Below are 14,083 nucleotides of genomic sequence, written 5' to 3'. Positions count from 1 at the left end.
GAACATGTTATTTCACATTTCTGTCACAGCTGATTATGAAAATAATCATTGGTTTTAGCTCTCCCAGAAATGCTAGGAGGGCAGAGAACAATAATGTAGGAGACATATCAGAAACCCTGATGTTATAAACTTGTGTTTGGATGAAGTTTATATAGCGCACATAAAATATACTGTTTACTATTTCAAAGAATATAAATATTAAATATTAGCTGTGGCAGTGGGGGTGGTTACGGCACCGGTTGCTGAGGAGATGGGAGTGTCTCAGCTGGAGATCAAACAGTTGGACAGAATCAGGTAATCAGTCACACAATATGAGCATGGTGTTAACCTGGTGCTGTTTTCTTGCAGTAGGCTGGGTTCATACGACCACGAAGAAGCCAGAGCCGGCAGAAAGAGTGTTCGGCTGTGAACGCGTTGGAACGGTGTTTTGTTTTGCCTGAAAAGGCCACCATGGCACCCTATTAAACTGTTTTATATACCGAACATCCTTCTCCTGCCGTCATTTTTATCTGGGTGAGAGCAGGGTTGTCTCACACTAGCCTTTCCAACCCAGATCCATAATCTTGTTTGCGTATTTTTCAATCAAATAGTTCCTGATTTAAATGCATTTTATTATTTTAAGTTCTTGTACAACTGCAGATAATTTCGTTCTCTTATTTAATGAAAACAAATGTTTTTCTTCTAATCCTTAAGTACGGTGTTGTAAAAGTATCTGCACTGAAACTCAGGTATCATATTAACCTGGCATCAAACACTTGTAATAATGATACCAGCTCTATAGGTCATCTCTCACCATCAGTGGCAGTATCCCAGTAGCAGGAGGTGGCTGTGTGGAGACCAGCGCTGCTCTTCTGCATGATCGCAGTTTACTGCAAAACACTTCACATATTTATGAATCACATAGACACTCCACATGTCAATATTACATCCTGAGGTCTCACCATGGTATTGTATATGACGGGTACTTGGTTCACCAATGTATTTGGAACGGCTGTCGCTGTTTCACCAGGCGAGTCAGAGAGTGCTCCACTAGTCTGGCCGTCCACTGGTTCACTTTACTCTGGTTGTAATCTGTTCCACCAATAACACCTTTCGATACAGTGAGGCAAAACCACAGAGAGAAAGAGTTATCACACTCATCACAATACACTTACAATAAAATACATTTATTTAACTTTTCAATAATTAAAAAGGGACCTTGACCTCTTTAACTGAGATACTGACCTCATCGGCATTGAAGACAACCTGCAGTCAAATTTAAACAAAAAGGTAAAACATTTTGGTAACTAAAAAAGTATCATGGAAAGATTTTGGTTATCCTTGAATAAACAATAAATAAAGAAAGCTCTTAAATAAAGAAAATAACAAAAAAAGTGGCCTCATTCACTTCACAAACTTTCCGGCCCTCAGGCCAAGTGAGAATGAGTAAGTGTTAATTCATAATATATTGGTCTTATCATGTAGCATTCATTTGTATGGTCTTCCTTTTATTTGTTTACAAACTACAAACATTAAGCAATATACTGAAATAAGAAGGATTTATGTTATGTGCTTTGTTAACAATAAAATGCAATTCAGTGTTCATAAATTGGCTATCACTGTGATATGAACTGTGACTATATACATTGAATTGATATTAAATTGATATTGATATTAACTCAAACGCTACTCCTTCAAAATATACAGACCCTGACGGTATAAAAACAACTGGAGACGGGAGGTTTGTAGGTCAAACACTGCAGAATTGGTGTGATTGTAGAAACCTTTTCATTTGTGAAGCAGCTTAGTTAAAACTCACAAAAATTACCAATGGGTATTTTTAGTTATTATTAATTAGTCCCATTGACGTTGCTGTGGGAACTTGAAAATGAAAAAGTGGCTAACTTTGCATCGTACCATGTGCAGAAGTTCGTCATCCTGAGCAGATCTAAGCACACATGCATTAACTGGAATAATGTTGAATTAGGTCACTTTTATGAGGAACAGGACATTTACTGCATTTTGAATATGGCTGCAAATTTTGCAAGCTAGGGCATTTTACACCCTAAAAGTGAGAGGGATGAATAAACTCATAATTACACCATTCATCATGCTACATACTTAACTAAGGATTAAGTGGACAAAGCTCCATGCATTTTGGTGAAAAGATGGGCTCTGTCTCGGTGGCAATGAAGTCGGCAAATCTCTGATTTCCAATGTAAAATATAGATGTTCAGCTCCTCCAATGAACTCGTAATCAGGGACTCTCCAGCAACATGTATTGAACACTTGAAGGTGGCAGGTAAATAATATGAGGCTATGAACATTTTTATCAACTCTCTGTATAGTTTGAATGTTATCCTAATGATTAAGCATAATCAGTGGCTATCAGCCTTATAGATGTGGATCAGAAAGAGCCTGCTACACCTGAATTCCCAACAAAATACTCTATACATCCAGACAGCAATCAATACATCAAATGTTCTGACAAAAATCTGGTATCTGTGGCTGTTGAAGAGCTGTAATAAGTCCTTCCAAACCTTTCATTCGGCCCGAATGAAATTACGGCCGACCTGCCTGTTTACCTACCTGCCTGTTTACCTACCTGCCTGTCTACCTACCTGCCTGTTTACCTACCTGCCTGTTTACCTACCTGCCTGTCTACCTACCTGCCTGTCTACCTACCTGCCTGTTTACCTACCTGCCTGTCTACCTACCTACCTGCCTGTCTACCTACCTACCTACCTGCCTGTCTACCTACCTACCTGCCTGTCTACCTACCTGCCTGTCTACCTACCTACCTGCCTGTCTACCTACCTGCCTGCCTGTCTACCTACCTGCCTGCCTGTCTACCTACCTGCCTGTCTACCTACCTGCCTGTCTACCTACCTGCCTGTTTACCTACCTGCCTGTCTACCTACCTACCTGCCTGTCTACCTACCTGCCTGTACCTGCCTGTCTACCTACCTGCCTGTCTACCTACCTACCTGCCTGTCTACCTACCTGCCTGTCTGTCTACCTACCTGCCTGTCTACCTACCTACCTGCCTGTCTACATACCTACCTGTCTGTCTACCTACCTGCCTGTCCACCTACCTGCCTGTCTTCCACAAGCTGCTACATTGACAGCTACTAACAATAGCCATTGTTGTTGTTTACTTTCTATATCATATGTTTAGGTTCATAACAATCATTTTGGGGGTGTGGCTTTAGAGCAGTCTTTCTCAAACTTTTTCAGACCAATGACCACTTAACCAATAAAACAAACACTCACGGACCACGTGACCCCAAATATCCAAAAACAATAGGCCTGCTTACCACTCCAACAATATATCACAAATGACAGCCTAATAATGAGCTTTATGTGACCTTCTCTATATCGCTCCTTCACACATTAAATCAACAATACAAATACAACTACGGATTCTACAAGCATTTCGTTCATATGCGATTTAACTCCAGATAAGAAGACCATCTGCCTCTCCTGCAAACCACCATGTTGTGTAAACAAAAGAGGGACGGACCTGAACTACCTCCTGACTTTTGAATTTGAATTTTCTCAAAAACACTTAAAGGTTTCCCAATGTAATCTTTGTGTTCGCTCTCAAAATGTCGCTTGAGCTCGACGGGTTTCATAGGCTCGTTCGCCAACGACTCGTAGCACAAGACACAGTGTGGATAGGGATCCTCTTCATCTCCAGTCCAAAAAAATCCAAATCTTATGTAGTCGCTGTGATATTTTCTTTTCACTTTAGCGCTTAGACTTTCCACGTTCAAGCCGAGTTTCACAGCTTTCAGGCGGGTGGTGGTTGGACGGCAAACCGCTCTCCTGGGACTCAGTAACGGACACAAAATGACTTGTTGCTGCGGCTGAAGCACTTGAAGCTGCTGAAGCACCTGCATCAGGACGAAGCACCTGCATCAGGACGAAGCACCTGCATCAGGACGAAGCACCTGCATCAGGACGATGCACCTTGCCTGTCGCGTCAGATTGTTAATTTAATTTTCTTTTAACTGACCCTGTCTTTAGCCATCAATCCATCTTGTCAGTTGACCGCTCAAGACACATCGTCGTAAAACGAACCTCCGCAGCTACGTAGTTCGTTTTACGTTCTTACGTCATTAATGATCGGCGCGGTCAATTTGAGCGCGACTCCTTGAGATGCAGCCTACAAATGCGGTCTTCTTTTGCAAGATTTGCAGGATACATCTGATGTGTCCTACACGGCCTCAGGTATCCCAAGATTCATTGCGCGCCCAGAGAAAAAAATTTGGATGGAAAATGGCGCCCCTCGACCCAGCAGTAGCATCAAATGGATTCACTCGAATAGCTAACAATACAAATGTTATAAAATCAAAGGAACTTAAAACATAACATTTTCGCTAAAATGGCGGATAAGTTAGTGCCGATGCTAGTTAAGCTAGCTGCTGAGCAGCTGTTAGGAGCGGCTACTTGGCTGCTGGCATCCGATCTAAGTTAACCTTTTAAAGTAGAACTTTTAAGACCTTAATTTTCAAACCTAAGAGTTGTAAATGTTGATTTATATTTTACATAGATTGTGGCGACTGTATAGATAATGTATACTTCATATTACCTGCATGGTTTTCTGACAGTTGTATATTACTTAAAAAGTCCAGTGCAATGTTTGATTATACATATTTTATTATTTATAATGTGTGTACTTATTTTGCAACTTAATCTCTTTTGTTTAGTGGTGTAATACACTTGCTCTAACATTTTGTTTTGTTTTATTGAGAAGGAGAGAGGAGAGGATGGAGAGCAGGGAGAGGATAGAGAGACTCTTCTCTCTGCTGGAGAAACTTGTTGACAAATGAAATGTAAATTAATTGAAATAAATAAATAATTATAATGATGAATATATTGTGCATTTAATTTACATGAACTATATAATAATATCCTCTCTGGGAACCATCACCTTATCGTGGTGGAGAGGTTTGTGTGTCCCTATGAACCTGAGAGCTGTGTTGTCTGGAGCCTAGTGCTCCTGGTAGGGTCTCCCAAGGCAAATTGGTCTCAGGTGAGGGGCCAGACTAAGAATGGTTCAAAAACGACTTCATGAAAGAAAGGGAAAGGAAAGGGAGAGACCCTGCCCGGAGGAAGCCCGGGGCCCCCGTCTGGAGCCAGGCCCAGAGGGAGGGCCCGACAGCGAGCGCCTGGTGGCCGGGTTTGCCACGGAGCCCGGTCGGGCACAGCCCGAAGAAGCTACGTGGTGCCTCCCATCCATCCATCCTGTGGGCCCACCAGTCATGGGAAAAAACGCTGGGGTTGGGTGCGCTGTCACACGGGTGGCAGTGATGGTCAGGGACCTCGACGGACCAGACCCGGGCAGCAGAGGCTGGCTCTGGGGACGTGGAACGTCACCTCTCTGTGGGGGAAGGAGCCGGGACTAGTGCGGGAGGTGGATCGCTACCAGTTGGATCTGGTGGGGCTTACCTCCACGCACAGTCTTGGCTCTGGAACCGTACTCCTGGATAGGGGTTGGACTCTATTCTTCTCCGGAGTTGCCCAAGGTGTGAGGCGTCGGGCCGGGGTGGGGATACTCACTAGCCCCCAGCTGAGCGCTGCTACGTTGGAGTTGGAGTGGACGAGAGGGTCGCCTCCCTACGCCTTCGGGTTCGTGATTTTCATGGATAGGATATCAAGGTGTAGTCGTGGAGGAGAGGGGTTGCAATTCGGTGACCTGAGGATCTCATTGCTGCTCTTTGCAGATGATGTGGTCCTTATGGCATCATCGGTCTGTGACCTTCAACAGTCACTGGATCGGTTGGGATGAGGATCAGCACCTCTAAATCTGAGGCCATGGCTCTCAACAGGAAACCGGTGGATTGCCTACTCCGGGTAGGGAATGAGCCATTACCCCAAGTGAAGGAGTTCAAGTACCTCGGGGTCTTGTTCGCGAGTGAGGGGATGATGGAGCGAGAGATTGGCCGGAGAATCGGAGCAGTGGGGGCGGTATTACAGTCACTTTACCGCATCGTTGTGACGAAAAGAGAGCTGAGCCAGAAGGCAAAGCTCTCAATATACCGGTCGATCTTCGTTCCTACCCTCACCTATGGTCATGAAGGCTGGGTCATGACCGAAAGAACGAGATCACGGGTACGGGCCGAAATGGGTTTTCTCAGACGGGTGGCTGGCGTCTCCCTTAGAGATAGGGTGAGAAGCTCAGCCATCCGTGAGAGACTCGGAGTAGAGCCGCTGCTCCTTTATGTTGAAACGAGCCCCGGATAAGCGGTAGACGATGGATGGATATATCAATGAATGGAAATGAATGATCGAACAAAGAAAATGATTGAATGATTATTATAAACAAAAGTATTATAAAACAATATAACATTTACAGTATACAGATAAAGTTTGCTGCTGGACTTGGGATGGGCTGCCACAATAAAGCCCCTGGTGTCTCCTGATGCATCATGTGGGCCTGCCTGCCTGCCTGTCTGCTTTCAACTCTGACTCCTGATCTGTGATCCCGGACCTGTTACTACTACTCTGATCTCCAGCCCCGGTAAACCCGACTTGCCTTCCGCCTTACGACTACGAGTTTTGAATATCCCTGAACTGTACTACTGCCGTGCCTCATTCGGCCCTGTTGTGTGTGTGTTTCAATAAATCCTTGATCTCGAAATTGCGCTCCTGGGTCCTCGTCTGTCTGTCCTGACAATTATCTCTGGTTCCGTTCTCTGGGAAAATGTTAAAGTAAACCGTAACTGCTTGATAACTTCAGAGAGTTGCTAGGAGACGGGAGCAGCAAAATGTAAGGGCGTGAACAACTGGTGACGTACCAGGAAGTTCCCCGTAGACCGGACCGTCTCATTTCGTAGACCTGCTCGGTTCACCCTTCGCGGTCTACGGTCTGAACAGTTTTGTGTATGGCCTGAAGTTACCAGAAACACAAAGGCACATTTTCAGGATGTTTTCATGTTTAAAAACTATTTCTTAAACTCTCCTGGGTCCTCACTTACTGTGGTGTTGGTGAGGTAGTCCAGAATCCAGCTGGTGAGATGATGGTCCTCGCCTAAGAGCTCCAGCTTGTCCCCCAGTAGCCTGGGTTGAATGGTGTTGAAGGCACTGGAGAAATCAAAGAACATGATTCTCACAGTGCCCCCAGCCTTCTCCAGGTGAGAGAGGGATCTCTGCATCAGGTAGATGACAGCGTCATCCATCCTGATGCCAGGTTGGTAGGTGAACTGAAGTGGGTCCATCGATGGTCTCACAAGGGCTCAAAGATAGCCAAGGACCAGCCCCCATTATTTTCAGACCATTTGATGAATAAAAAACATGGGTTGAATAAACGAGGGTTAAATATTTGACTTTACTTTCATAAGGTCTTTTCCATCGTTCCATTGCAGCTCACTGATTGGATGGCTTAATTCCCCATGGTTCATTATCTATTCAAATTCAGGCTGCTGGATTTATAAAAGGCTGGCTCTCCTTTTTAGTAGGGTTCAATGCAAATGCAATTGCAATTTCTTCTCTGTGTGACATCAACATCTGAAAAACGGTGAAACGTAACATTTTACAATGGATAATGTTTCAGTAATTACTATGTTTACTCTTTCAGGGTTAAGTGGGAGAACAAACTACAGAGTTTTACTCTTTATTCTCACTTTGTTGTGTTACTCTGTGATTTGGCTGGTAAATTTAACCGTTATTGTGACAATCATTGTGGACAAAAAGCTTCATGAGCCCATGTATATCTTCCTGTGTAATCTGTGTATTAATGGACTTTATGGGACAGCAGGCTTTTACCCAAAATTCCTCATGGATCTTCTGTCTGCCATTCATGTCATCTCTTATGCTGGATGTCTTCTGCAGGGTTTTGTGTTGCATTCTTCAGTTTGTGCGGATTTCTCTCTTCTAGTGCTAATGGCCTACGACAGATATGTGGCTATTTGTAGACCTCTGGTGTACAACTCTGTGATGACTAAACAGAGAGTTTGGGTGTTTGTGCTTTTTGCTTGGCTTATACCCATATATTTGATTTTCATGAGTACCGTAACAACATCAAGAATGATGTTATGTGGCTCACACATACCAAAAATATACTGTGTTAATTGGTTGATTGGTAAATTAGCTTGCTCTGCCTCCATAGCAAACATTGCTATTCCTGCTTTTAATTATACATTTTATTTTTGCCATTTCGTATTTATCATTTGGTCTTATATGTATCTGATCAAAACATGCCTAACATCCAAAGAGAATAGGACAAAGTTTATGCAAACATGTCTGCCACATTTATTCTGTTTACTTACCTTTCTTGTGTGTTTGTTATTTGATTTGTTGTACATGCGATTTGGCTCAAAGGCGTTACCACAAAGTGCTCAGAACTTTATCGGGATAGAATTTCTCTTTATTCCTCCAATTATCAATCCCCTCATATATGGTTTTAAATTGACACAAATAAGAAACAGAATTACAGAGTTTTTGTGTGGTAAATGTCACTAGACTATATAATTATCTATTGTTTGTTTTTCATAGTGACGCGCAATTATACAGCCACAAAATGTATTTTAATATCAATAAAGTAGACCCGAAGAAGATTTTTGTAGTTTGAAACTCTTCTGTCCCAATCACAAAATATATATCATAATCTTTAATGTATGTATTTCAATATCAATAAAATAGGTTCAGATGTCTTAGTGGTATTAGAAATATCTGTTGCCCAATCATGGATGTTTAAATTAGTAAATATTGTCTGAACTCAGGGAAGTCAATTTCCAAAACACACTTACCTGAACACAGACTGTTTGAATACTAATATTATAGTTTGAAATTAACACTTTGTACAATATGTCAAACTGAAGCAAACAATACAAACTGCAAGAGAAGCTATTCAAGCCCTTACAATAACCACACAAGGGACACATGTGAGGCAGTCGCATTATGTAACTGCTGAAAAGGTGAATGAATTTACACAGAAGTAACAATTCATAAAGCCTCCAAATACATTTATTTGATTTGCTTGAAAACCTGGTCTCATTAGTGCCACTGATTGTAAATCTTAACTATGTACATTTACTGTAAATGATGGATGTAAAAGTGAGTAAATGCAAATGTTTCTTTGCTTTAATATTGTATTTAGTGCTTTAAAATGGTCATGTTGGTAAATGCAAGTGTGTGTGCTTTTCTTTAACACCACGTTACTTTATTTGGATGTTGAGATTTACATTTACATTTACATTTACATTTTACTTTTCACTGTCATTTTGAGCGAACAGTCTGTGGTAGTTTTACATACACAAATGTAGAAAGGTTATGATGCATAATTAAAAAAATGTTGTTTGCATTTAATGTCTTGTCTTGGATTATCGTATTCTCTTGTTGATAAAGTGCAAAGAAACTATGAGCCCAGATATCGAACAACAGCAAGAAGTAAACTTTCTTTTATGGCTAATTCTGACTCTTGGGGGAGTGCAAGGGGCCCGGCCCTCACTGTGGACAGTTTTCATAGAGGCTACTTCTTAACATTTCCAATAAAATTGTACACGGTTGATTCTGTGGATTATCCATTCACCTCCTCTGTAATGGGTATTCATTCCAGAAAGAGATGTTGCTGTTACATTTGTTGAGACCTGGAGGAAAGAGGCTGCGGTGTACATGATAATACCACATACAAATATTAATATACAACGCCTCAAATATGTTGTAAATTGCAGACAGTTAGTAGGCTATTACTTATTATTTAATTTCTCATTTATAAAACACTGAAATTTCTGTCCATCTGTTATTATCGGCCTGTTTGTCCAATAAGGCAACTGTGAAAGTAATTTACAGTACAATAAAATATGTTTTCATTATTATCTGTTGCCATTTTTTGTCATTTACTTCAATGATTTGAGAGACGGTGTTCACTGTATGGATAATAACTAATAATGCCAGTACTGCAAATATTGTGAGACAATGCATTGAAGCAGCAAAACCGAAAACTCCCTGTAATAATAAACTTGACAGGACAAAGTGAATATATATATCCTGTATATATATATATATATATATATATGAGCTACAACATACAGTAGCCTATATATATTTTAACTACAAAAACTACAAAATAAGTCCCAAGTTGCAATAAAGCAGTATTTATATTTAAACGTGATATCAAATGCTTAAGTTATTAAAAAATAAAACCTTTTTTCAGATTCCAAACTCACTTTAAAATGTTCACATCTCACACTGATATGCATTTGTTCTGCATCTTAACTGACATCATTACATAACTCTTTTTGACTCTATGTTGATATAATTTGAGAACTCAAACAATTATATTTGAATAACTTCTCTCTGAGATCTCCTCCTTGATTTCCCAGCCTGTGCTCAGTCATCAGAGAGATGATTAAAGAACCCACTGGTAGTGTTAGAATCACTCCACACACAGTGTTCGCTGCCGCTCCTGCGTCTCAGCAACATGTGAGTCAGGAAGATGTTTCTCTGAAGAGACACACGATGATCTGCACATATGAGGTTTGCTATAATACTAGAGCTAAATGAATGAAGTTGTGCCAGCTGACATAGTATGATGGATAATGTTTCTGTACTCACATTGTTTACACTTTCAGGATTAGATTTCACAGTGCAACACAGAATCATCCTCTTTGCTCTGACTTTACTGTATTACTTAATCATTTGGACAGTAAATGTTGTTGTTATCATAATCAATCATTGTGGACAAAAAGCTTCATGAGCCCATGTATATCTTCCTGTGTAATCTGTGTATTAATGGACTTTATGGGACAGCAGGCTTTTATCCAAAATTCCTCATGGATCTTCTGTCTGCCACTCATGTCATCTCTTTTGATGGATGTCTTCTGCAGAGTTTTGTGATACACTCATCATCTGGAAGTGACTTATCAATTCTAGCTGTTATGGCCTACTGACAGATATGTGGCTATATGTCAACCCCTAATGTACCACTCTATTATGACTACGAAACGGATATCTCTGTTAGTGGCCTACTCTTGGCTCTTACCTCTTTGTTGTATGTTCACTAACACAATGACAATTGTTCAGTCCAAGTTATGTGGCTCACACATACCTAAACTTTACTGTTCAAACTCACTAGTTAGTAAACTAGCTTGCTCTGCCTCTTTAACAAATACTATTGCCTTTTTCAACATTTCTATTTATGTTGTCCATTTTTTCTTTCTCATATGGTCTTATATGTATCTGGTCAGAATATGCCTAACATCCAAACAGGGCAGGAAGAAGTTTATGCAAACATGTGTGCCACATTTAGTCTCTTTATTCAATTTCGCATTTGCTGTGCTCTTTGATTTAATGTACACACGATTTGGTTCAAGAACGATATCGCAGAACCTTCAGAACCTCATGGCAATAGCATTTCTTGTATTTCCTCCACTTTTGAATCCTCTGGTATATGGGATAAAATGTACCAAAATTCGAAACAGAATTCTTTGTTGTATTCAAGAACAGAAAGAAAGTGTGTAGGATATCAAGGTGAAAGTTCCTCTCTCAAAAACATATTATAAATAAAGAATAATTACAGGCATAATTACCACAGTGTTCAAAAAAATATAGTTATTCCCTGAAAATTCATGTTCATGTGAGATTTGACTGTCTATGAGCTATGTTACATACACACATACATGTCATGATGGCTAGTTCTTTTTTGATTTTCTTTAATGCAGGCACAACATGTGTTTTAACCTTCGCCCTGGCCCATTACCTGACATGACTTCTAATTCTTCAACATATTGGAAAAACAACAACTGTACTGTTGTTAATTGATCGCTGTGATTTGTCTGGAAATAGGAGTTTTTAAGTAAATCATTGTTTTTAGTTATAAATGTATCTTAAGCCTCTCCCTGATAAAATGTGGACAAATAGATTCCTTACAGGAAAATGGAAAGTCAACAATCTTTAAATCTCTGTTGAGGTGTATTGCAGCAAACAATGCTACAGACACCACATCTACATGTTTTAACTCAAGAGAAGATATTCAGTTCTACTGCAAACCTGTACATTTTCTCAAACATATTGTTTTTCATTTGATTTATTCCCCATCAATCATATAACTTTCAACAGCATCGCAGTATCTAATCATGTACAAAACAAGCTGAGTGTTTGCATCTATTTCTTTATGTTGACGAATGCTTTTGTAAATGTTCCACAATATCAAGAAGGCATGTTTAAGAATATGCGAAGTTGTATCTTTTTGTGCCTGCTATCTGTCTGCTAGAAGAGGTTTAGAATTATTGTCCTCCTTTTTAGTCTACAAAACTTGTGAACATCCACAAGATACAGCTTTACCAGCTATTGATTCCATCTGCCCCCTGGGGGAACTGTATAACACACATTATTTGAATTAACAACGAAGGGATAGTTTAAGGCTCAGACTTGTGATTGTAATAACTTTATAGTAGCACATATATGACTAAAATGATTGAAACCTGAGACTTGTGTTTCAGGTCAGTGCATTTCAACCTTGTTCATGTAAAGAACAGCCACACGTACAGCTTTACTAGCTATTTTGATTCTTACTTTGCATTACGCATTATTACTACATCTCTGTTACATTACAGTGTATTCATTTTGCGATTACTGTTTACCACAAATACTTTTTGTTTATATTTAATGTATGTTATATTGTATCCCTGCTATTTTAACGGCTGGTCTATTTTATATCTTAGATTCACATTTTTACTTGTGTGTTCTTTTATACATTTAAGTGAGCACGTTGGAAGGAGCCTGAGAACTAAGATGTTTACTGCCAAGACTGCTTCTCTGTTATTGTTGTGCATATGACAATAAAAACTATCAAATCTACAGAGATGTTTTATTAACATTTCCATCCTAATGATTCGCTCTCTGGCTGACTGCTGCTTTTAAACCAACTCCATATCTGCTTCTGTCACCTTTCTGTTGAGGGCACTCGTCATGAAGAGTGTGAGTATAAAAAAACAAAAGCCAACTTACTGTAATGGAAAAATACTGCATTGCTTCACTGACATGTTATCTATTGTCATGGCATGGTACTCGAGGCAAATAGTACTGTGTGAAGGTATGACCTCAAGATGACCTCGGTGTTTATTGTGGGAGAAAACAGTCAACTGTTAAGGAGGACGTTTTGGGAGCTATGATCCGTTGTGTAGATACTCTCCATTTCTCATAAAATCTGAAATATAGAGTGAAATGTGCACACAGTTACCTTTCTGCAAAGACTATAAACTCCCCATTACACAATGTCTTACATGCGTGTTTACATTTACCTAAAGATGCTAAAGTTAGCTAGATAAAGGGCCTTAGCTTGTCATTAACATACAACAGGCCATCCAGCATGCCGGAAGGAAAGCAAGCTTTTCTTCCTGAATCTGAAACAGCTAAATGGAATTCAGCCATCATTCATTGTATAATTGACACGTGTACATTTCCTACTGTGACGTGTAAAACTGTCTTCTGTGAAAAGAGCATGAAAAATTACTTTTGGGCATATTTATGTTTTTTTCATTAATATAATAAAGCACATTACATTTACTTAGAGCAGCTATAATCAATGTTTATATTGTGGGGAGCTGTGTTTCACTCATGATTAAAGGCAGCGAGGCAGTTTTCTCTTCTTGTGAACAGGCGCTCTATTAACAGAAGCAAATGATCACTTTACCCTGGAACATTAGGTGCTCAGATACACGAGGAGGAATGTCACTGATGGTGCAACACTTCTGCCATTAATAACTGCATGTGAAACTACGGGAACAGATGTATGTCCAGATACACTGCCTTCAAATTGGAGGACTTTACATCAAAAGAGCTAAAATTAATGCATTAATTACCAATTTTAGAGCTTTAACATAGGCATAGTGTAATTTAAAAATACAGTGGGCAGGTAGTAAATCAATGAAAATATACTTTTACAAAATGTATTGAATTTGGCTTGATAAAGTATCTCTCTGCGCTCAGTTTAGCAGCAGCTATGTGCAGTATGTGTCATGGTGAAAGGACAATTCAATCAATGAATACAGTAATTAGTAAAATGCTCTATTGTGAAAATAATCAATGGTTGCAGCACTAATGAGATGCATATTTAGCATTGGGAAATAATTTTTAACAGATAATCCAAATACTTTTT

General features: G+C 39.8%; 1 protein-coding gene and 1 pseudogene across 1 annotated transcript; both read left to right on the top strand.

The window, feature by feature from the left end:
- The first annotated feature begins 7,521 nt into the window (after positions 1-7,521).
- LOC115026510 (olfactory receptor 4P4-like) lies at positions 7,522-8,445 on the top strand. The gene has a single exon (XM_029459359.1). The coding sequence runs from the start codon at positions 7,522-7,524 to the stop codon at positions 8,443-8,445; it is 924 nt and encodes a 307-aa protein (XP_029315219.1).
- A 2,068-nt stretch (positions 8,446-10,513) lies between these two features.
- On the top strand, positions 10,514-11,704 carry LOC115026459 (olfactory receptor 6N2-like; annotated as a pseudogene).
- The last annotated feature ends 2,379 nt before the right edge of the window (positions 11,705-14,083 follow it).

Source organism: Cottoperca gobio, chromosome 21 (genome assembly GCF_900634415.1).
Source record: "Cottoperca gobio chromosome 21, fCotGob3.1, whole genome shotgun sequence".
NCBI lineage: Eukaryota > Metazoa > Chordata > Actinopteri > Perciformes > Bovichtidae > Cottoperca > Cottoperca gobio.
This window is presented reverse-complemented; position numbering and strand designations above follow the sequence as displayed.

Excerpts from the sequence above, each read along its gene's own strand:
- LOC115026510 (XM_029459359.1), top strand. The coding sequence starts at position 7,522 with ATGGATAATGTTTCAGTAATTACTATGTTTACTCTTTCAGGGTTAAGT.